General features: G+C 34.1%; 1 protein-coding gene and 1 pseudogene across 2 annotated transcripts in view; one reads left to right on the top strand and one right to left on the bottom strand.

The window, feature by feature from the left end:
* LOC308640372 (transport and Golgi organization protein 1 homolog) lies at positions 1-16,673 on the top strand (the record flags this gene model as incomplete). Its single annotated transcript, XM_081312305.1, has 19 exons — positions 1-129; positions 2,060-2,081; positions 3,006-3,094; positions 3,335-3,412; positions 3,501-3,806; positions 4,252-4,357; positions 5,375-5,430; positions 5,519-5,609; positions 5,781-5,919; positions 10,697-10,798; positions 11,654-11,714; positions 11,831-11,866; positions 11,943-12,010; positions 12,130-12,230; positions 12,412-12,549; positions 13,519-13,595; positions 13,721-13,792; positions 15,205-15,367; positions 16,381-16,673. 19 exons carry the CDS (start codon positions 1-3, stop codon positions 16,671-16,673), a joined length of 2,127 nt encoding a protein of 708 aa, XP_081168431.1.
* A 2,331-nt stretch (positions 16,674-19,004) lies between these two features.
* LOC308640371 (axin interactor, dorsalization-associated protein-like) overlaps positions 19,005-20,841 on the bottom strand; it is a 37,703-nt pseudogene continuing 35,866 nt past the window's right edge. Inside the window, exons 7-9 of the transcript XR_014024317.1 lie at positions 20,444-20,566; positions 19,519-19,636; positions 19,005-19,373 (exon numbers count right to left, since the gene is read on the bottom strand). The product of XR_014024317.1 is annotated as an axin interactor, dorsalization-associated protein-like (transcript). The remainder of the gene's footprint in view (positions 19,374-19,518; positions 19,637-20,443; positions 20,567-20,841) is intronic.

Raw genomic sequence — 20,841 nt, 5'->3', positions numbered from 1 at the left:
ATGGCTGCGGCGCGGGGGCTGCTCTTCTGGCTGTTCGTGCTCTGTCCTACCTGGCAAGTGCTGGGCCAACCGGACCCGAAGCACAAACTCTGTGCAGACGACGAATGCAGCAGTGCTTTGAAGATTTTGGTAATGTTTTTCAATGGAACAGTGTATTAGATTGAAGACTTAGCACAACATAATTTATTTAGGGGTTATTGTATGTTCGATTAATGGAATAGTAGGCAGATTTATTTATTTCAAAGCTTTGAGGTACAGAAAATGCTCACAATTAAATGTGAAGTGGGAAAAAAAAGCAGAAACTAAGATTTAAATGTTGATGAACTGTATGTTAATATAAACACATATAAACGGGGAAATGCTGCAAAGAAATACAGTAAAATGAGAAAAAGGAGATGAGATAATTTTTCCAGTCTTTTATATAAATTTTTCCCAGATTTTATGATTTGATCATATGTTCAGAAAATACCTTTTTATTTGGAAGTATAGATTATGTGTTGTCCAAAAATCCATTAAATGTTTTGTTCATTAAGTTTTTTTTTTTCCTGAGCAGAATTAGTCTATCTCTGTGTATGTGTGTACATATATGTATAAGTGTGTGTGTGTGTGTGTGTGTGTGTGTGTATATATATATATATACATGCGCTTATACATACTTATGTTTGTACTGTAGGTCATTCTGTTTCATAGTTATTTAACATAATTGGAAGAAAATTATTTTAGGTAAATGGACTTTGCATATGAAAAGCCTAACAGTTAAAGAGACCAAAAGCATTGGATACAAATCTTTTCAAATCTGAGTGTTCTTTTTCTGATTTCTTAATTATTTCAGACATATCATTGTTAAGATAAGTTTCCTCTTGTACAATTGAGTGTAAAATCTCTTAAAAAGTATTCCCTTCTTAAATAGAAGAATCATTTGCCTGTATTCCTGTGAGGAATTTTCTAATCTCATTGAACTTTTTCTCAGCTAAAAGGAAAAAGGAAATAGAAGGATAAAGAGAAGGGAAAAACAGGAAAACGTTTTATATTTCTCTCTCTTGTTTCTTTCATTTCAAGAACCCCGGTACTTGTTTCTCTTTTCACTAGGTTATGTGGGATCTGGTTCCTAGCTTGTTGCTCCTCAGTTTCAGCATTTGACTTTGGAACTTTAGTTCCTACCTTAGATGACTGCTTTTATGCTCCTTCCCATTTTCCTCTGTTGTCATTTTGAGTAAAAGTTTAGCAAGGCTATGACATTAAAGAAATGTTCATTTCTTTCTGTGTTGGAGTTTTCTGAATGCAATTTCCTATTACGAAGATCCCATGGATGATCCATGGACACATCTGAGTATCCCATCACCATTTATAACATTTGAAAGTAATATGCTAAGTTACAAAGAAATTTAGTGATGTTTTAAAAAAATTTCTGCTTAGGTTTTATTATCAGGCAGTTTATTGCTGTCTTTTGGAAATGATTGTTTTTGTCCTTTCCAGAATATGTTAATTGTCATTTCTCTTGTTGCTTGTACATTTTCTTCTAGCAGTCTTCCCTTTCAGATTTCTTGCTATATATTTAGTGGTTTGCAGAAATAAGATGATGTAGCCTCTTAGTTTCTAAATTCAGCCAATAGCCAAATTTAAATTGGAGTTCTAAGATGTTTTCCTGGTGAGTGAAAGTGGCATATCTTAGTACAAAGATTATGCCTTTAATATTGTTTCCTCAGATTCCTTTTGAATAGTCATTGTTTCTAGACTTTATCCTGGTTATTTAGAATTGTCAAGTAAATGATTTTGAGTACACACACACACACACACACACACATACACACACATCTTTACTGTGAAATAAGGTACATATCTTAGTGTTTTTATGTCAGAGGCTATTTATGAAATATCACTACCAATTAAATTTAAAAGGCTTGTTAACCTTTACTTATTTTTAATCCTATAAATTATTATCCTGAACCAGAATGTTATTAAATTCTCACTTGGTTATGATTCTGACTGTTGTTTTAGGAATGCTGTTTCTATTGAGCAGATGTTTGACATCAAATTTAATCTTTTTTCTCTCTTCTAGGTAAAAGATAGAGTATATCAAGGTAAATTTTTAGGTTTCTTAAACTTGTAATAACCCTTTGTATTGGTGTTTGATGTGTGTTTTATGTATGTTAGAAGTAGATACAGTGACTTTTAATGTCTATTATCTTTTTTACCTCCTGAAAATTTTACTATTCCTAGGTTGCTAGCATGGATAATAGAGTGGATGATGATGGTTCCAGCTCTGAGATAGGAGATAAAGAGGAGGAACAAATTGTGGATAGGGAGATGATGATAAGTTTTAATTTGGGGCAGATTAACTTTTGAATATTGATGTAATGCAGATGTATTACATTTGAAGAGTATTTCTATGCTAATGATTTAATCATGCATTAAGTAATTGAGTAGATAATTTAAAGAACGGTAATGTGAATCAGTATGTTTTCATTTCTGTTTTTCTTTGCAAAGAATTAAATGATTCCATTTTCTGAAAAGAAAGTATTTTGAGAAGGGAGGAATATCAAGCTACAACACTTTACTGTATTTCCCATCTGTGAAATAAGCTTAAATTGAAATATCATTTTGGATGGGAGGGGTACCTGGGATTGAACTCTGGGGCACTCTACTGAGCCACATCCCCAACCCCCTATATTTAGAGACCAAGTCTCACTTAGTTGCTTAGTGTCTCGCTCTTGCTGAGGCTGGCTTTGAACTTGGGATCCTTCTAGCTCAGCCTCCTGAGCCACTGGGATTACAGGTGTGCACCACTGCGCCCAGCAAAATATCATTGTTCTTATATTTTTCTTAAATTTTAATAATTTTTATACTCTTATTGCTAATAAGCATAGATTGCTTTTTAAAAGCATAATAGTTATGCTAAGAAGTATTTCCTCATAGTACCATATAACATGTCTTTGCTTTTAGTAGATTGAGTAATTGAATTTCATTTAATGATTGTAATAATCTTGTGTATTTCCCCCTTTTAGTCAATGAACAGCAAATTTCCAAAAAGGTGAACAATTTCATGAAAGAAAACGAAGAACTAATGCAGAAATTGTCAAATTATGAACAGAAGGTATAATTATTTTTTTGTTTCTTTCTCCCTTGGTTCTAGCTTGAATCATTTCTACCTGTTTTAATTTAAAAATCGTATTTTAAAATTTTTGTTTCATTATTTCCTACAAATCATCCAAATTCTAAGCAGTCATATGTATTAAGTACTGCTTTCTTCTAGAAAGCGTCACTTGTCTGGAAGTAACTTGTATAGTAGCACTATAATTTGTGTATCTTAATTCTGAATGCTTTATTTACATAGATAAAGGAATCAAAGAAACAGGTCCAAGAGATCATGAAACAAAATATGATTCTTTCTGATGAAGCAAATAAATATAAGGTAAAAATCTCTTCTTTGGGGGGAATTACATTCTAAACTCAAAAGTAAATGTAATGAGTGAGTAATCTTGACACCTTTTTTTTTCCAGGATAAAATGAAGCTTCTTGAAAAAGTTAAAGAACTTCTGGATGAGAGAGCTAAAAATCTTCATGTTATGTTAGAATCTGAGAGAGAACAGAAAGCTAAGAATCAGGACTTGGTAAGAGTTTTGCTGCTAAGTGTTACTGCAATTTGGCTTTTGAAATATTTTGTAAAATTGGTTAAGTTGAACTTAGTCCAGCTGTTAACTAAAGTAAGATTAGGAGTCAAGGAAGTTGAACCCACTTCTGCCCATTTTGTGGAACTTTTAAGTATTGATACAACAAATTATTTTTATGGGCCTAGGAAATATTTTTATTCTCAACCTTAGATAATTTTCATATTGCTTTGCTCTGCCCTTGGAAACATGCAGAACAACTAAAAAACTATTGTCCAGTTGAACAGTATTTGTTTACTTTTTACTTGAAAGAGTAATGAATTAATCAATTTTCTGTACTTAAAAAAATTTTACTTACATATTTAATTTTCAATTTCTATAAGTTTCTGTAATTACATAAAAGTTGCAAAAGATAGTAGAGAGTGTGTTCTGAAATATCCTACCCCCAAGTAAGCTTGATCACCTAGCTGAGGTAGTATTTATAAGATTTCTCCACTGTAAAAATTCTTTCCAATCCTTTTCATATTGTATTCTTTGGAAGTTACCATGCACAGCCCACAGTTAAAGTATGAAGAGTTACAAGCTCAGGATGCAGCTTCTGAATTAAAATCGAGAGTCTTCCAACCTTTTGCTTCTTTTCTAGGCTTTGACTAATTGCATCACACAGTTGAATCAGTTACAATGTGAATCTGAATCTGAGGATCAAAGTAGAGATGAGTCAGATGAATTAACCAATGGAGAAGTAGCAGGTAAGATCAGTCTCAGGGAGGTTGAATCCTTTTTTGCTTTCCTGTCTTTAATTAAGTATACAGATGCTACTTTTCAGCTGGCTGAATTTCTTCTTAAGCTTCAGGGTTGTAGACACATATCACTGGATCTATAGATATGTCTGTTGCATTGGCAGAGGTGGGTTGCTGGGGTATAATGTAGCAATAGGCATGTGAAGAACACTGACTTTTTCTATCCCATTGAAAACTAGTAAGTACACTGCAGCTACAATAGTCACATCCTATACCTCTAAGTATTGAACATTGTACAGTAAGAGAAATTTATTTCTTAACTTATGCAGATGATACTTGATTTTGATACTCATCATCTCTATGGCTCTGTGGTTTTAAGGTCCACAGTCAGTCTTAAGAGTCCGGAGGTAGTTGGAACCATAAACTAAGGCTGTGAGAACAGAGGCTAGAGACTATCAGAAAGCTAGAGAGGGAGTGTAACAGTGTTTACTGATGAGGAAAATATTTCCAGATGTTTTCTCCCAAGTTGGATATTGCTTACATAGCAAGTATTTCAAACCACACCTGGTAGTAGATTCAGGGAGAAAATAGAGGATTGAATCTTTCTAAACAAGACACTTACTTGCCCAGGTGAAAATAGATCTGAGAGAGAAGAAAAGCTTTTATCTTACAAGAATAGCATAGATAACATTTTAGTTGTGCATACTAGAAATTCACCTTTTTTTGAGACAGACACAGTACTTTTATTTATTTTTATGCTGAGGATCAAACTCAGTGCCTCACACATGCTAGGTGAGCACTCTACCACTGAGCCACAACCCCAGTCTGAAATTCACCTCTCTCTTTTTTTCTTTTTTAAATCTAAGCTTGCAATTCTCTTAAAAGTCATTAGTCTAATCAGTTTAATTATTTAATTGATTTTTTTTCTTTTGGTGTTTGAACACAATCATTCTTTAGTTTGGGGAAGTTAGGAGAATATAGAGTTAAAAGTAAGGAAAGAAAAAGCTAAAGTCTTTTGTTTTTTAGGTGATCGGAACGAGAAGATCAAAGATCAAATTAAGCAGATGATGGATGTCTCTCGGGTATAGTTCTTTGTAAGAGTCCCATAGTGCCTGTGAATTCTTCCTGTGCCTCACTTTTAAGAATACCTCTCTTTTCTGCAATTTTTAGACACAAACTACAATATCAGTAGTTGAAGAGGATCTAAAACTTGTACAACTTAAGCTAACAGCCTGGATGTCCACAAAATATAATCTAGAAGGTGGGTTCTTCTTGAGAAGAAATTGCCATGTTGGAAAGACTTAAAATTTTATTGGAAAGATAAAGAATGGCTTCTTGCTTTCATGCTTCTTACTTTTCTTGGCACTACTCCCTCAAACAAGTTCTTAAGTCCTTGTACACATATAGAGATAAGCTGTTTTATCCTTTACAGACCAAAAAAAGAAATTAGAAAGTGACTGCAATTCACTACGGTCTTCTAAAGTTGGACTGGAAGATGAATGCAAAACTCTTAGGCAGAAAGTGGAGATTTTAAATGAACTCTACCAGCAAAATGAGATGGCATTACAAAAGTAAGATTTTCATTGTTTGTTATTGTTATCACTGTGTGAACTAACAGATAATTTTATCTTTTCTTAAGATTATTTACAATTTCTTCTAGTTGTAATAAGTAGAGATTTGTCTTTTTTCCTTTGTGTTTTGTTTCCTATAAGTTGCATTTTTCTTTCCATCGTCAGTCTTAAGAGTCCTGAGGTAGTTGGAACCATAAACTAAGGCTGTGAGGACATCGTAATCAATTGTCAAATTCATATGAAGGCAGGAAGTGGTAAACTGGTATTAACAGTCACTGATGTGGAGATACCTCTCAAAGATCTAGACCCTTTCTATGATCCCACTATTTATTTTAATTACCTTTCATTGTGATCAGTTATGTAATTCTAATGTTTTGAACTTGTATCTCTAACTCTGGACCTTTAAAAATACTGAGTGATTTGGAATGACATGTTTTAGTAGAATAAAAACTTCAAAAAGGAATAATATTTACTTATTGATGGTACAAGTTTTGGACTTGAATATCTCAGATGTTCACACTAAAAATTGAACTGTGGCAAGGACCTTAGGAGTTATGATTACAGAAGTACTTGTTTGTAGTATATATTTATATATTAATCTTCTCAGTGTGGAGCTAGTTATTTTTTGAAAGTTCATTTGAAGTTTTTAATCCACGAAAATACTTGAATTCTCTAAAAATAGGTTTTTTGTGTCATATTTTATTTGTTTGCACCTGATTTTACTCTTCGGCATATATATATATATATATATATATATATATATATATATATATATATATATATATATATATATATATATAATCTTGTTAAAGCAAAGACAGACCTTCTTACAGACCTAACTATTTTTAGGTATTTTGACTTCTGTTACCTAATTAATGCATTAAATATTGAAACCTTTCCATTAACTTTTCTAAAATTCTTTGATCTCCAAGCGACCTTTTTAGAATCTCGAATTTTTGTTCAGCCCAGTTCTAAATGCCTGGCCTGTTTCAAAGAAACATTTCTCATTTTATCACTTTTTTTTAAAAAGAACACTTGTTTTCTCTGTCCCTACTAGTAATATGAATGACCTAAATGGCAATTAATTTTCTTTGTAATGCAGTTAAATTGTAGCACTATTTTCCTCAACTCCTCCAAAATTCATTCAGTCATCATCTGTGGTTTGTACTCTTTTTACTCATCCCCAGGTACTATGTTAGTTCATGCCTGTGTCATCTTTTCTGTTTCTAACCTAGGTGATCTGTCTTCATTCTCCGTTATTTATATTTTTATATAATTTATTTCAAATTCTTAGTAATTTTCTCTATAGCCGCTTGAGTGGACTTTCTAAAATATAAGTCTGGCCATGTCAATATGTGCCTGTGGTTTGTGAAGAATTTGCTTTCTATTTGATGACCTGTTCTTTTTTTCTTCCTTGTATCTTTTTAATAGTTTAAATATTTTTAATCATTTTCCTCATCCCCTGTATAAGCTTGATGTAATCATAAATTATAATGGAATTATAATTATATAATTATAATTTTATTCATCTTCTCATAATTTAAAGGCCATGGTATATATTCTGGATTTAATAAAAACCTGACATAGATTAATAGGTTTATTATTTTTTTTTTATGGGCTTTAAGTAGCTCCTGAATCAGATAACTGTTGTGGCATTGTATGTTGGTACTTCATATACTGTGAACTCCACAAGACATTCATTCAATTTATACACATATTTAAAGTTTCTGTAGTTCTGCATTCTACACTGTTGGTTTCTTATTTGAAATTATTTTCATTCTATTTGAACATTGTCCTTTAATGATAGATTTGATTAGTGTATCAAAGGTAGTACAAGGATAAACAGAGAATAGTATTTTATCCACTAAATATTGCTACCTTTATAATCTGTATTAGGTTGACATGAACTTCATGATTAGAGTTAAAACCAGTTTCCATTTTTGAAGGATCTTTCTTTTGGCTACTGAATTTTGACTGTTACTTAGTTTTAGCAATTTAAAAATATCCAATTAATTACCATCTGTTTTAAATTTTTTCTTTAAGGAGTCCATTATCATTGTTGTTTGGTCTTATCCCTCCCCTAGTTCCTGTAGTCATTTCTCTGTTTTTTTAACAGTTGTATTGGGAAGTGCCTAGGTGTAGTTTTCCCCACCCCACCCACATTTTCCGCTTGCAGTTATGTTGCTTGGGACCATTAAACATTTCTTGAGTTTTTGAGTCTTTTTCTAAATGTTGATTTTACCTCATTCTCTCTTCTGATTATAATAATGTGTATTAGAATTTGATTTCCCCTGCCTCCTACATTCTGGATTTATTTCTTCTGTATATTTTCTTCTGACCTGTCTTAAAAGTGCTAGGATTTATTTTACTTCCCAAATCTGCTGCTAAAATCATTCATTGAGTTTAGGATTTTAAAAAGTTCAGGGTTTAAAATATTATTTTAGTTGTAGATGGACATAATATTTTATTTTTTATAGGATTTTTTTAAGAGAGAGAGAAAGAGAGAATCTTAATATTTATTTTTTAGTTTTTGGCGGACACAACATCTTTGTATGTGGTGCTGAGGATTGAACCCGGGCTGCACGCATGCCAGGCGAGCGCGCTGCCACTTGAGCCACATCCCCAGCCCGACACAATATTTTATTTATTTTATGTGGTGTTGAGGACTGATCCCAGTGCCCCGCACGTGCTTCACCACTGAGCCACAACCCCAGTCCTATTTCAGTACTACAGCTCAAACCCAGGACCTTGAGCCATGTGCTCTACTATTGAGCCACCTCCCCAGACTCCTTGCTCTTTCTCATAAGGGACTAGTGTCTTACTGCTTTCCAAGCCATCTTTAATCTCATCATTCTGCCTCTGCCTCCTGAGTATCTTCGACTGTAGGTAGGTCACCACACCCAACTATTTCTTGGTTTTATAGTTTCTAATCCTTTGACAAAATTCATAATCTTTTTTTTTTTTCCTCTTTTGTGGTGCTGGGGTTTGAACTCAGAGCCTTGTGCATGCAAGGCAGCACTCTACCAACTAAACTATATTCCCAGCCCTGAAATTCATAATCTTGACTTTACTTTTTTGACTATATAAAGCACAGTGATTTTAAAACATGTGCGGATAACCCCATTAGGTGGTTTCCTTTTCTGTGGGATTTTTTCTCACAGAATTTTGTCTTATGGAGTGCCTGGTCAGTTTTGATTGGCTAACATTGTTGTGATAATTATAGATGAAATTTGAGGACTAAGATGAAGTTATCTTCTTATAGAAAAGTGTTGAGGTTACTTGAGTAAGATTGTCACTTTAAACTTAGCAATTAAGATAATTCAAAAATGACTTGTCTTTTCAATGTTTCAGTATTGTTCCTTTTGGATTTTTTGCCTGTTCATCACTTAAGTGTGCAGTACTTTCTAATCTAAACTCAAAGGCTAGGGCTTTTATTAAGGGTCCCTTTATTTGTAGCCCCAAACACTTCTTTTTTCCTCTAAGCCCAGGAATTTGATGAAGGCTTAGTTCAGACTCATTATATCTTTGTGTTATCTTCAATATGTGGGTAAACCTAGGAGAAAAGTACCTGAAAGTGCCAGACTTACTTGTAATTCTGAGATTTCTTTTTCTAATGGATCTTGGCCACATACATATATATCTTCACTGCCTTTTTAGCTTGGATCCTTTCAAACACAATTTTATATTCTTATAAAGATGTTTTAATTGTTCTTAGTGCTCTCAGACTAACTCTTTGATAATTGGAAACAAAATTCTCTCTGTCCTTCAAGATTCAGTTTTCTCCATATTCCTTCTTAAGCCAGTGGGGAAAATTATTATATTCCTTTAGGCGTCATTTATACCTGAAACAGTGAGCTCTTTTATTCTTTAGCATCTTACAAGGTAACTAGTATATTATAGCCACTCATAAAATACTTGCTGAAGAATTAAATGAGAAGCTATATAAGAATATATAATCCCCTTTTTCTATTTGGTATCAATAATCCTTTTTTACTATACTTCTTCTGATTTATGGAAAATTAAGTTTCAAGTTAATTATCTTTTGAATTGGAACTATGGCTAAAGTAGTACAAGGATAGCAGAAAATAGTATTTTTTAAATCATTAAATGTGGCTACCTTTGTCTCAGTAGATGAACATCTTGAGTTTCATGATCAGAGTTAAAACTTGTCAGTAGATAATACTCTGATCGTGGGTCAGTTTGGCTTCTTTTTCTGGTTGACAGACATTATCAAAACTCAGATTTGTCTTTTTGCTTAATTGCAATTCTTTTGAAATAGATATCTAAAGTGTGAAAAATGTTCTGTGGTTAATTGCATAGCTAAAAGACATATTCTAGAAGATTTTTTCTTTGACTGACTATATCTTTATTATGGTACCAGTCTTGGATTGAGAAAAGAGTTCCTCCATGACAAAGATATACTTAGTGTCCTACCCATGGCAGAAACGAGAAAAGAATTATCCCCTGCTTTATCCTAATATGTTTAATGATGTTAGGTTGATCAGTCCTGATCTTCCACATTGAAGTAAAGTGAGTTTTTATTATCTTACACACAGGATACTTGCCCTTGGGGCACATGTTGTTTTCACATTTATTTTATTTACTGGTAAGTAGATAATTAAGAGGAGAAGTTAGAAAATGTAAGTGATTTGCCAGAGTTTGATTTACAAAATTGCAGGTTTGAATTCCTATTTTATGTGCTTAAGCATTTTATAGAATTGTGGGAAGTGATATTCACAGAGAGAAACTTTTGATTTGATAACTGGCTTTATTTTAGGAAACTAAGCCAGGAAGAATATGAGAGACTAGAAAAAGAGCAGTGGCTGTCAGCTGCAGATGAAAAGGTGGTTTCCGCTGTACAGGAAGTTAAAAATTACAAGTGAGTTCAGTTTCTAAAGGAGGGTGTCAATGTCTAATGAACTAGTGTTAGCTTTCTTTTTTAATCTTTTTTTACATTATGTAGATAGAAGAAAATAGCATGGAAGTATAAATAACGAGAGGATATGAATACATTCAATTCACACAGGAGAAAACATAAATTTCAACTTTACAAATGAAAAATGTTAACAAAAATTTACTTATACCCAATGGGCAAGACCATAGGGAACTTGGTCAATGCAAACAGTTCTGAGGGTTTTGTATGTTGTAGTAATTCTTTAAGAAATCAGTTTGCTGTGTGATGTATCGAGACCCACAAAAGTGTGGCATTTGATAGACTTTGGAAATCTTCTATGGATATAATTTGAAAAAAGAAAAAAAGTTTTAAGGAGGAAGATATTTCTAGCAGAATTACTTGAGAACACACTGATAAACAGTTAAGGAAATTATAATTTATCATTCAGAATCTCTAGCAATTAAATGATAAAGAAGTAACCTAATACTAATGTATTAGGTTTTTATTTTATTTATTTATTTATTTTTGGGGCTTTACTACTAAGCTACATCCTTAGACCTTTTTTTTACTTTGAGACAGGGTCTCAGTTGCATAGGTTCCCACTTAATTGCTGAGACTGACCTCGAACTTGTGATCCTCCTGCCTCAACTTCCCAATCATTGGGATTACTGGCATGTGGCATTGCACCTGGCCTGTAGTATTAGTTTTGATCACACTGGATTCATATAACTATAGAAATGTTTTTCTTATGTATGATAAAGTCTTTAAAAGTATAGCTGATGGAATAAAGGGAAAATGGTCAGAATGTTTCAAATGTTATTCAATTGTTGTAATTCTTAGGCGGAGAATTGAAGAGATGGAAGAAGAATTACAGAAAACCGAGCGCTCATTTAAAAACCAGGTAGTAATTAATACTGTCCTGTAGTTGCAGAATTCTTTGATATCTAATACAGACAATTATAGGCTATTATAATGAGTCCCTAAAAACATATTTTTTTAATGTGTTGTCCTTTTCAGATTGCTATGAGTGAGAAGAAAGCTCATGATAACTGGGTAAGATTTTTTCCCCCTTTTCTTTATTTTGTGCATAGCCTACCACAACTGAATTTGAATATTTTCTCTTTAATAGCTCAAAGCTCGGTCTGCAGAAAGAGCTCTAGCTGCAGAGAAAAGGGAAGCTGCTAATTTGAGACAGAAGTATGTGATTTTGGTATCTTACTATATGTTTTATAGTGTTTTAAGGTTATGCTAGATATTATCTATGAAGGAATAGATTGCTGTTTCATAATTCAGCCCATTCTTTCTCAATATTCAAGACTATTGGAAATGGCCCAAAAGATGGCACTGCGGCAATATGAACCCGTGATTGTAAAACCTATGCCGGGAAGACCAAATTTACAAAATCCTCCTCGGAGAGGTAGGGGACACTTTGTAAAAGGAGCTATTTTATTTCTTGGTGCAGAATGTATGTAAATTACTTTTTATTTCTGTGTGTAATGGTTATGAAATAATCTGAATGATTTGCTAAAGCGGCAGGTGAGGGTTGGTGTCAGGGAGAAGGCTGCCTTAAAGTAGTAACATGGCATTGTTGTCTTTAGGTCCACTGAGCCATAATGGCTCTTTTGGTCCATCCCCCGTGAGTGGTGGAGAATGTTCCCCTCCACTGACAACAGAGCCAGCTGGTAGACCTCCTTCTGCTACTCTTAATCGAAAGGATACGCCTAGAAACGGATTTGGTGAGCATTCACATGTTGCTTTATAGTAAACTGCTTCAAGGTTTTGTTTTTTTTTCCCCTTTTGAATATTCTAATGAAAACATAGAATTTGGGCCTGAACAATATATAGAAGATAATTTCGTACTTTATCTTAGTGAATGTTTTCTGTAAAATCTGTTCTAGAATAGAAAACATTTTTTTTTTTCCTGGAGGTCCCTGTATTGTTTTTTTTCTTTTAAATTTTACACTGTGAAGTGTAAACCTTTATCTTTAAATTAAATCTCTATGGTGTTCCTTTCCCAAATATTATAAAAGTAGTCTTAAACTTTATGTAGCATACATATTTCCAACATGAAATACTGAGTCTTATTTCCAATTCTAAACAGGACTGTAGTCTTGGTAAGATTGGAAGTCAGGTTATACAGACTAAAGAAAAGCCAGCCTATACATACTTCAAGTCTATAGCTTAAAGTTTAGGACCAGTACTTATTAATCTGCTGTTCTATCAACCCAAGGCAGTTCTTTATTTTACTTAAGTCTCTTCATAAATTGTGATTTATGTATTGGGCAACCCATTTTTTAAAAAAAAATATTTTTAATTGTAGATGGACATGATATCTTTATTTTTTAAATGTGGTGCTGAGAATCAAACCCAGTGCCTCACACATGCTAGGCAAACACTCTACAACTGAGCTACAACCCCAACCCCTGGGCAACCCATTTTTAATGTTGCTTTCTAGTTATTGTTGAACCCTGACCTGTCCACCAGTGGTTTATTTCTTCTGAAAAATACATACAAGGGCTCTGATCTTTCTTTCCCAAGGGTCAATGGATGGACCTTTACCTCGTACTGGTCTTCTGAGGCATCTGGGAAACCCGTTGCCTCTGGTAAAGGGACCAAGTAATTTCAAAAATCTGTAATTGTGGATGGAGGATTTTTATTCTTTTCATGTTAGAATAAGTCTGAATCCATTCTTTGATCTCTAACAGACCCAGGATGTGGTCCTGCTCACATGAACAGCAGTTCCAGAAGTTCTTCTCCAGCTAAGGTGACGAATGAGGGCAAGGTAAGTTCTGTAGTTACTGTGAATCATGTGGTCATGCAGGAACATGTAGCTTTCCTACAGTACTTGCTCTTTGCTTTACCCTTCTTTGTGTTCTATTTGTACTATCCCATTTGTTTTTTAAAAAGCAAACTGTTCCCCAAGAACCTGAGACCCCCTCAGTTTCCACCATTACTTCTTCGACTGAGCATCCAGTTGGAGTAAGTACTTAGAGGTTGAGAACTGAATTGGGTTTTATTCTGTGCATTTCTGGGAAGGATGTTCAGAGCATGACACTGATCTTGTTTGCTTTAAACTGCATGCAATATTGAGCTTACTTTTCTCCTTAACTTGGGAATGTTGCTTAAGTGTGTACAACTATAATGAACTACAGAATGTGAAAAGTTATCACTCTAACTTTATATGGTGTTTCGTGTTGAATGCTCTAAGGCAAAGTAAATTCATTATAAGTTATATAATTCATCATTTTTATTTTTGTTTGGAAGAATGCTATTTAAGAATTCCTCCATTTGTGCAAACCCTATTTTGAGTGATTAGAATTAGATTGGTATCAGATTTTCTGAAAGTGAAATACTGTTTCAGTGAAACAATGATCATCTGAAATGACCTCTTGAGCCAGTCCCAAGCAATGGTCTCATTTGTTCATATAAGTGTATTCTCTTGTAACTGTGTTGCTATTATATCTGGTAGGTCTTCTGCAGCTCTATAATAAAATAAAATTTTAATTGTTTAGTTTGAAACCCATTACTCATAGGAAATGATAAATCAATATCTCAAATGGTGTACAGTAAATGAAAGTAAATATTAAAGCCTTGTCTTCCTAATTTGTGTGTATAGCACTGTGTTGGAAAATACTTATCAAGTTCCAGTGTATATATATTCCAGGAATATACATCTCTGGAGAAATCTAAGGGCAGCTTAGATAAGACCCCAAACCCCTTTGTAGTAGAAGATTTAAAAGAGAGCAAAGACCCGTTGTTAGAGAGGAGTAGAGGTGGGAAAAGCATGGCTTGGAGGCAAACCTGGGATTGAGTTCCTTTAATATGCAGTGTGGCCTTCAACAAATTATGATATTCCATTTGCTTTTGTTCCCTCTTATTTAAAACAAGACAGTCTACTTAAAGATCTCAGAGGTTGAATAATATATGAAAGACTTATTGAAGATACGCTGAATAGTAGCTATTATTACATGGGTAGAGAATGGATTTTTCATTTTATTCTGTTCATTCTTAATATGGAAGGTAATGAGCTATTGTGATGAAAGGGAAGTGATGGGAAGGGGGGGACTCCCTTTGAAATAGATTGTAGTGAATAATACAGCATGACATACTGGTCAGAAATCACCTCTGTTAATAACCTCTGCCAGTTCTCTTGCCTTTCCCTTTCCTGTGCAGATTAAATCAGTAACAAACTGCTCCCTCTTGTGGCATCCTTCTAACTTCTGTAAGCTGTCAGTGGGAATACACAGGAGGGGTGGGTAGAGTTTTGTTGCACTGATGGTGTTCTCTGGACAGGTGCCTGTTTTGGGTTTTAGCTTTTATCGGTGTTGGTACTTTGTCTTCATACGTAGGAATTTTAAAACTTTCAACTGCTTTCAAATCTTAAATCGCAGGCTAATATGGCTATGAAAGGGCCCCCTCCTTTCTCAGGGGTACCCTTCATGGGCCTCCCTATGGGACCCCCGATGGGACGACCTCCACCACCTCCCGTTCGGTATGGACCGCCACTTGATCTCGGTGGGCCTTTTGGGCCTCGGCCAATTCCTCCACCATTTGGTATGATGATCTGAACAGTAGTGATTGACTTATAAATCACATTCATCTTTCATTTCTATTGCTTGCTAAAACAGTTGGTTGCTATCTCAGGTCTTAACAATGAAAGGATAAAGCCGAGTACATTTTAACTTTTCCTCCAGTTTTCTGGGATATATGGGAACTACATAATCTTATACTGAGATAGGCAATCACTATCTCTCATAGACAAGGATAAGGGGCTATATACAGAAAATCCAGAAATATTACTTCTGCAGATGTTTGTTGAAAATCTGTTGATGTGCACTGCAATAGATGGAAAGGTGGATGAGACACATGCCATAACTTAAAATTTTGTCACAAATATGAAAATCCAATAACATAAAGTTTGTAATCACCCATAATGGAAGCATAAGCAGTAGGTTATAGAATATAGAAAAGGAAAAGTCAAACCCTCCTTACCTTGAGAAACGTCAGAGGGAAGTGTTAAAGAGGAGGATTTAACAGTGACCTAATAAATGTTGCTGATTTAATTAGGTGGCTGTGGAAGGCCTTTTCCAGGAGGGCATGCACCTTGATTCTGATGGCATGTGTAAAGTCCATGCTGAAATACTTCATGAATTTTTAATGGATACAGTAATAAATAGTGGGATTTCCTTTTATCAAAATTTCTTTGATGTAGTAAAGTTCTTATTTCATAATCTATCATCTTGTCATGGTAATATAGTACTTCCAAATATAAATGGAGCTCTTGTGAGATAGAAATAATTCTGCAGTTACATAGTAGGGAAAGAAAAAAGACAAGCCTGGAGCTAGGTAGAGCCATGTTTAAATCCTTAATATGTTGCTTCATGGCTGGTTGGCCAAAGGCTATAACCTAAACTTGTTCCATCTCAGTTTGCCTCATCTGGCAAGTCAGGATGTTCACCAGTTGATGTTCTAGGCTTGGGAGAAATTAAAGACTATATTAACACACTTGAAATCACCCTAGTTCAGAAATTTCTGGGTGTTTAAATAACTTCCTTTTTATTTTCCAGGTCCTGGTATGCGTCCAATAGGCTTCAGAGAATATGCACCAGGTGTTCCACGGGATTTGCCTTTTGACCCACGTGATTTTTTTCCAGGACCTGCACCATTTAGACCTTTAGGCTCATTTGGCCCAAGAGAGTACTTCATTCCTGGTGCCACATTACCACCTCCAACTCATGGTCCCCAAGACTATGGGCCACCACCTGCTGCAAGAGACTTAATGCCTTCAGGCTTTAAAGATGAACCTCCACCTACACCTGACTCTCAGGGTAATGAGGGCTGTTCACAGGCCTTAAAATAGGGCCCAACCTATTCATTGTGGTAAATTATTGGCTTCAAAATAAAAAAGTTTATTTTAAATGGTTTATGTTTCTAGAATGAAGCTGCCTTGGCGCAGTATACATTTTGAGCCAAAAATATTTTCCCCCTAAATATCCCCCACTTAAGCTAAAAGAATCCTTCCAACTTTAAAATGTGCAATAAGGAATACCTTTGTTTTAGTTAATGTAGCACATACAATTGCTAAATGATTTAGAATGTCATAATTATGGACATTTCCTGTGGAAATGCTTTAAGAACATGTATTTCCATTATCCTATTTTTAGTGTATTCCAGTTGATACAGAGAAATGGTGTTTTATAAGCTTGATTTTTCTCTTCCAATATCTGGTCACAGAGACTGTTATGCTAAAAATGTTTACTCAAAGATCATAAACTTCATTTTCCTTCTTGCTGAAGTTCTTTGTTGTAATAGTTCATAAAAAATATTGTTTATTAATATTTCCCAAGTGTCTGTTGATTCATTGGATCGTCATGAGACTTTGTGCCATTGGGGAAGCATGTCAACTCACTCTCAGAACTAAAGATGGTGACTTGACAGCATATTTCCTGTTGCTCACTGTTAAGGAGTCTGGACCTTGGTCAACTGTGGACTTCTACAGAGGATTTCTTTTACTTGTGAGAAGTCTTGTGGCTCTATTTTTGTAGCACATTCATGTACTTTTTTTCTAACCACTGTCCATGTGAGAATGGTTTTCTGAGAATGAGTTTACATTAGTAGCAAGAGTTGTTTGACCTGAAGTTCTACTGCTTTTGCCATTATTGCATTATAACAGTAAAATATAAGGTGGTATGTTGTGTCTATAAAAAATAAGGAAATTTCTTTTTAAAAATGCACACACACACTCTTCTCTTTCCCATACCTTGCCACTGATTTTCAAGGAATATGATAAAAAAATTAGAAAAGTATAATCCTCTGAGAAAGAATGAATGAAACTCTAAGGCTTATAATGTCTTTAATCAGCAACTATGGGCTGAATTAAATTCTTTTTTTGATAGATACTCAAATATATTTTATTTAAAAATCAATTAAAGCAAGTCCTGAATCTGTAACTACTGTCTTTAAAACAATGTTTCTAAGAACTAGCTCTCCAGAGCTGTAATTTTAATTACCGCAATTTTAACAGTACATTTTAAGAGGTTTAAGACTTAAATAAAATTATAAAAGCCTGGTACTTTTGTTTACTGCTAGACCATATTCTTCCATTCTTTTAAGTTCTAGAAAGTAATAGGATTGTTGAAACCTAGAACGTAACATATCATTGTTCTTTTTATGTCCCCTAAGTATTCTGAAAATAGGGGCAAAGTGTGAAACAAAATCTCTGTGAAACAAAATCTCTAAACTACTGAAGATAACTCAGAATCAAAAAAAATTTGAGTCCTTTAGGAAGAATTCAATCTACATAACCTCCATTTAATATCAGAAGCAGCAGCTGTGTGTAAGAGGAAAACCATATAATAGCTTATGCCATTTTTAACCATGTAAAATAAAATTTAAGTTACAAATACCAATTTTGAATGTATCTTTCAACCTCTACAGGACATAAGGCAATGCTGAAGTTACTATAACCTCTAATTTTAAAATAGCATTTAAATAAATGTCATGTTAGCTAGGAAGATAGATTTTCAAGGAAAGGAAGATTTATTTTTTTATTCAAAGCAACAGTAGTTTTCCCTCTAAAGCCTTTTTTGTATCTATTCTATTAGTAAGCTATAATGCGTTCTATGTAGTTTATCTGAGCAGTTCTGAACCCACCCATAGTTGCCTCTCCTTACATCCATCTGATTGTACCACTTCTGTAGCAAAGCCCAAGGTAGCTGCCCATATATAGGTTGTGTAGAGAATACTGTCCCTTGATTCAATTATACTTTTGTATCTCAAAAGTTTTAGAAGTCCTCTCCAGCTAATTGTGTTTGAGTTTAGTTACTAAAATCATTTCATTTGTGAAGCAGTAGTGTTTCAACCTGAAAGTATTACTGCTATAGTTGTAATTATTGTTCAGTGACTCATCCCCTCCCACACTAGAAAGTAAATTTAAACAACTAATTTGTGAGATACAGATTGTTTTGTGTTAATTGCTTCAAGATAAAATCACCTTTTTTTTGGGGGGCGTTGGTCATTCAGGTCTGAATTAAAGCTAAGCTGATGACAATGTTCAATTTAAGTTTGTTTAATGCTGATGAAAGACCATATTGGAGCAAATGTGTAAACTCTAGCACATTCTTATTGCTGTATTAAGTTTGAAGATGAGCATACCTACCACAGCAGTATTATTCCAGGAAGCAGGGTAGGAACAGTGGTAAATTAGGAAACACACTATTAATTGCACAATTAATAGAAAAGTAAAAAAAAAATGTTTCAAAATCTACAATAAACCTGTATCCAAAGGAGTCATAACAATGAGGTGCTGGACTTTAGTTCTGTGGTACAGCTTTGCAATGGACTCACTGGCCTATAGGTACGGCTCACTTCCTGCCTCCTGAAGGATGAATATGCTACACAGAGCTATGATGGTTTCTACTGAGTGGTAAAATTCACAGAAATTCCATATTACTCATGTCAGAATCATTCCTTGTGCAAAGTTTTATGTAGATGAAGATAAAGTGGTTTCTTGGTCAATAACTGCAATTTCTTTCTTTTAAAGTCAGTGGGTTTCTTGTACCTGTAACCACAATAGAAAGATCATTGTTTAAAATACTTTGATGATTGATCTACTCCAATGTTATATTCTAGATGAGAGGGACTAAGAAGAAACATGAACTAGTAACCATTAGACCAGTATGAATCCTATTATGTATATTACTTACAGTTCTATTACAATTGGCCCAGGTTTAATCTCATCCATCTCCATGAAAGCAAAACACTTGGTGCTGGTAAACCTTTTTTTAGGCTTGCAGTGTTTGAATTCAAAGAAGATAGCTGCACCTAAGGAATTAAAACAAACCACATAAGCCAGAGACCACACATTTCTTATGTGTCACCAGAAGCCTGTGATTTTACAAAGTAACATGTCAAACAGTCTGATGAGACAACTGTTGATAACTCACTGTGGCTGTCACTCCAAGCTCTTCTACCATGCCTGAGTGACATTTCTTCATATCATTTAATTCTACAAAGTACAACAAAATTGTATAGCAAGAATGTAAGTTGTGTACACAGGTAGAATCATAAACTACCAAAGAATATAAAATATTAAATACCACAAGAAAAACAGAAGTTACTTAAGTATCAGCAGTACCTATAGAAATGGTTTCAATAAGCACCTATATTAGATAGAATAGAAATTTAAGAGTTCCTTTTAAAAAAAAATTCTAGCTAATATCATTTCTCTCCCTCCTGAAAACACCATGCCCAGATTGTCCTTTCCATATTCTTACAAACTAACTGCCAGTTATAGTATCTTTTTACCCAATGCATCTTATTGAAAGAAAAAATAATTCTTTAACTGTTAGTAATCATTAGGTTCCTAAAAAGACTTAAGGTAATTATTAGGGAACCTGCTTCCTTAAGTCTGTATTATGAGAAAAACTTCCCTATCAAATAATATTTAACCACATTATTACACAACTAGATAATGCAACTGCTAATTCTCATATTTAAAAAAAATGATTTGACTTTCTTTAAGTCAATATTCATAACTATGTGACGTAAGATCTTGTGTTAAGTACACTATGAACACAAACCCAGGTAAGTACTGTGTCCTTAAGAAGTCAGTAACTGATAATTACAAACCTTTGGTTAATTTTTCAATATGCTTCTGGAGCTCAAGGTCCACATTAAAATTAACATATGTATCTTCTTTTCTTGAAGCCACAGGAGTATCTTGCACAGGAGTTAAATCTATGCCATTCAGATCTGGAGAAACAAATAAGTTTCTGCTTATGAGCGTTCACATATACAGATGGAAAATCTAGAAACTGCAAAGGTTACACTTCCTAAAGAGGCATAGAAAGAGCTGAGAGGAGATTCTCAGGCTAAGAGATTCCTATTTGGTGTGAGCAAGTATGTGAGAGTTATTGAAGTTCATGGGGTATGTGGAGAGAAATGAATATAGACTGAATAGGAGACCTCATGAAGGGGACAAGGAAGCCTTTACATGGCCAAGTGGACAAAACTTGATCTTCATAGTG

This window comes from Spermophilus citellus (assembly GCF_964194105.1).
Source record: "Spermophilus citellus genome assembly, contig: SCAFFOLD_114, whole genome shotgun sequence".
Lineage (NCBI taxonomy): Eukaryota > Metazoa > Chordata > Mammalia > Rodentia > Sciuridae > Spermophilus > Spermophilus citellus.
The sequence above is the reverse complement of the archived record's forward strand: the minus strand, read 5'-3'. Positions and strand labels throughout refer to the sequence as shown.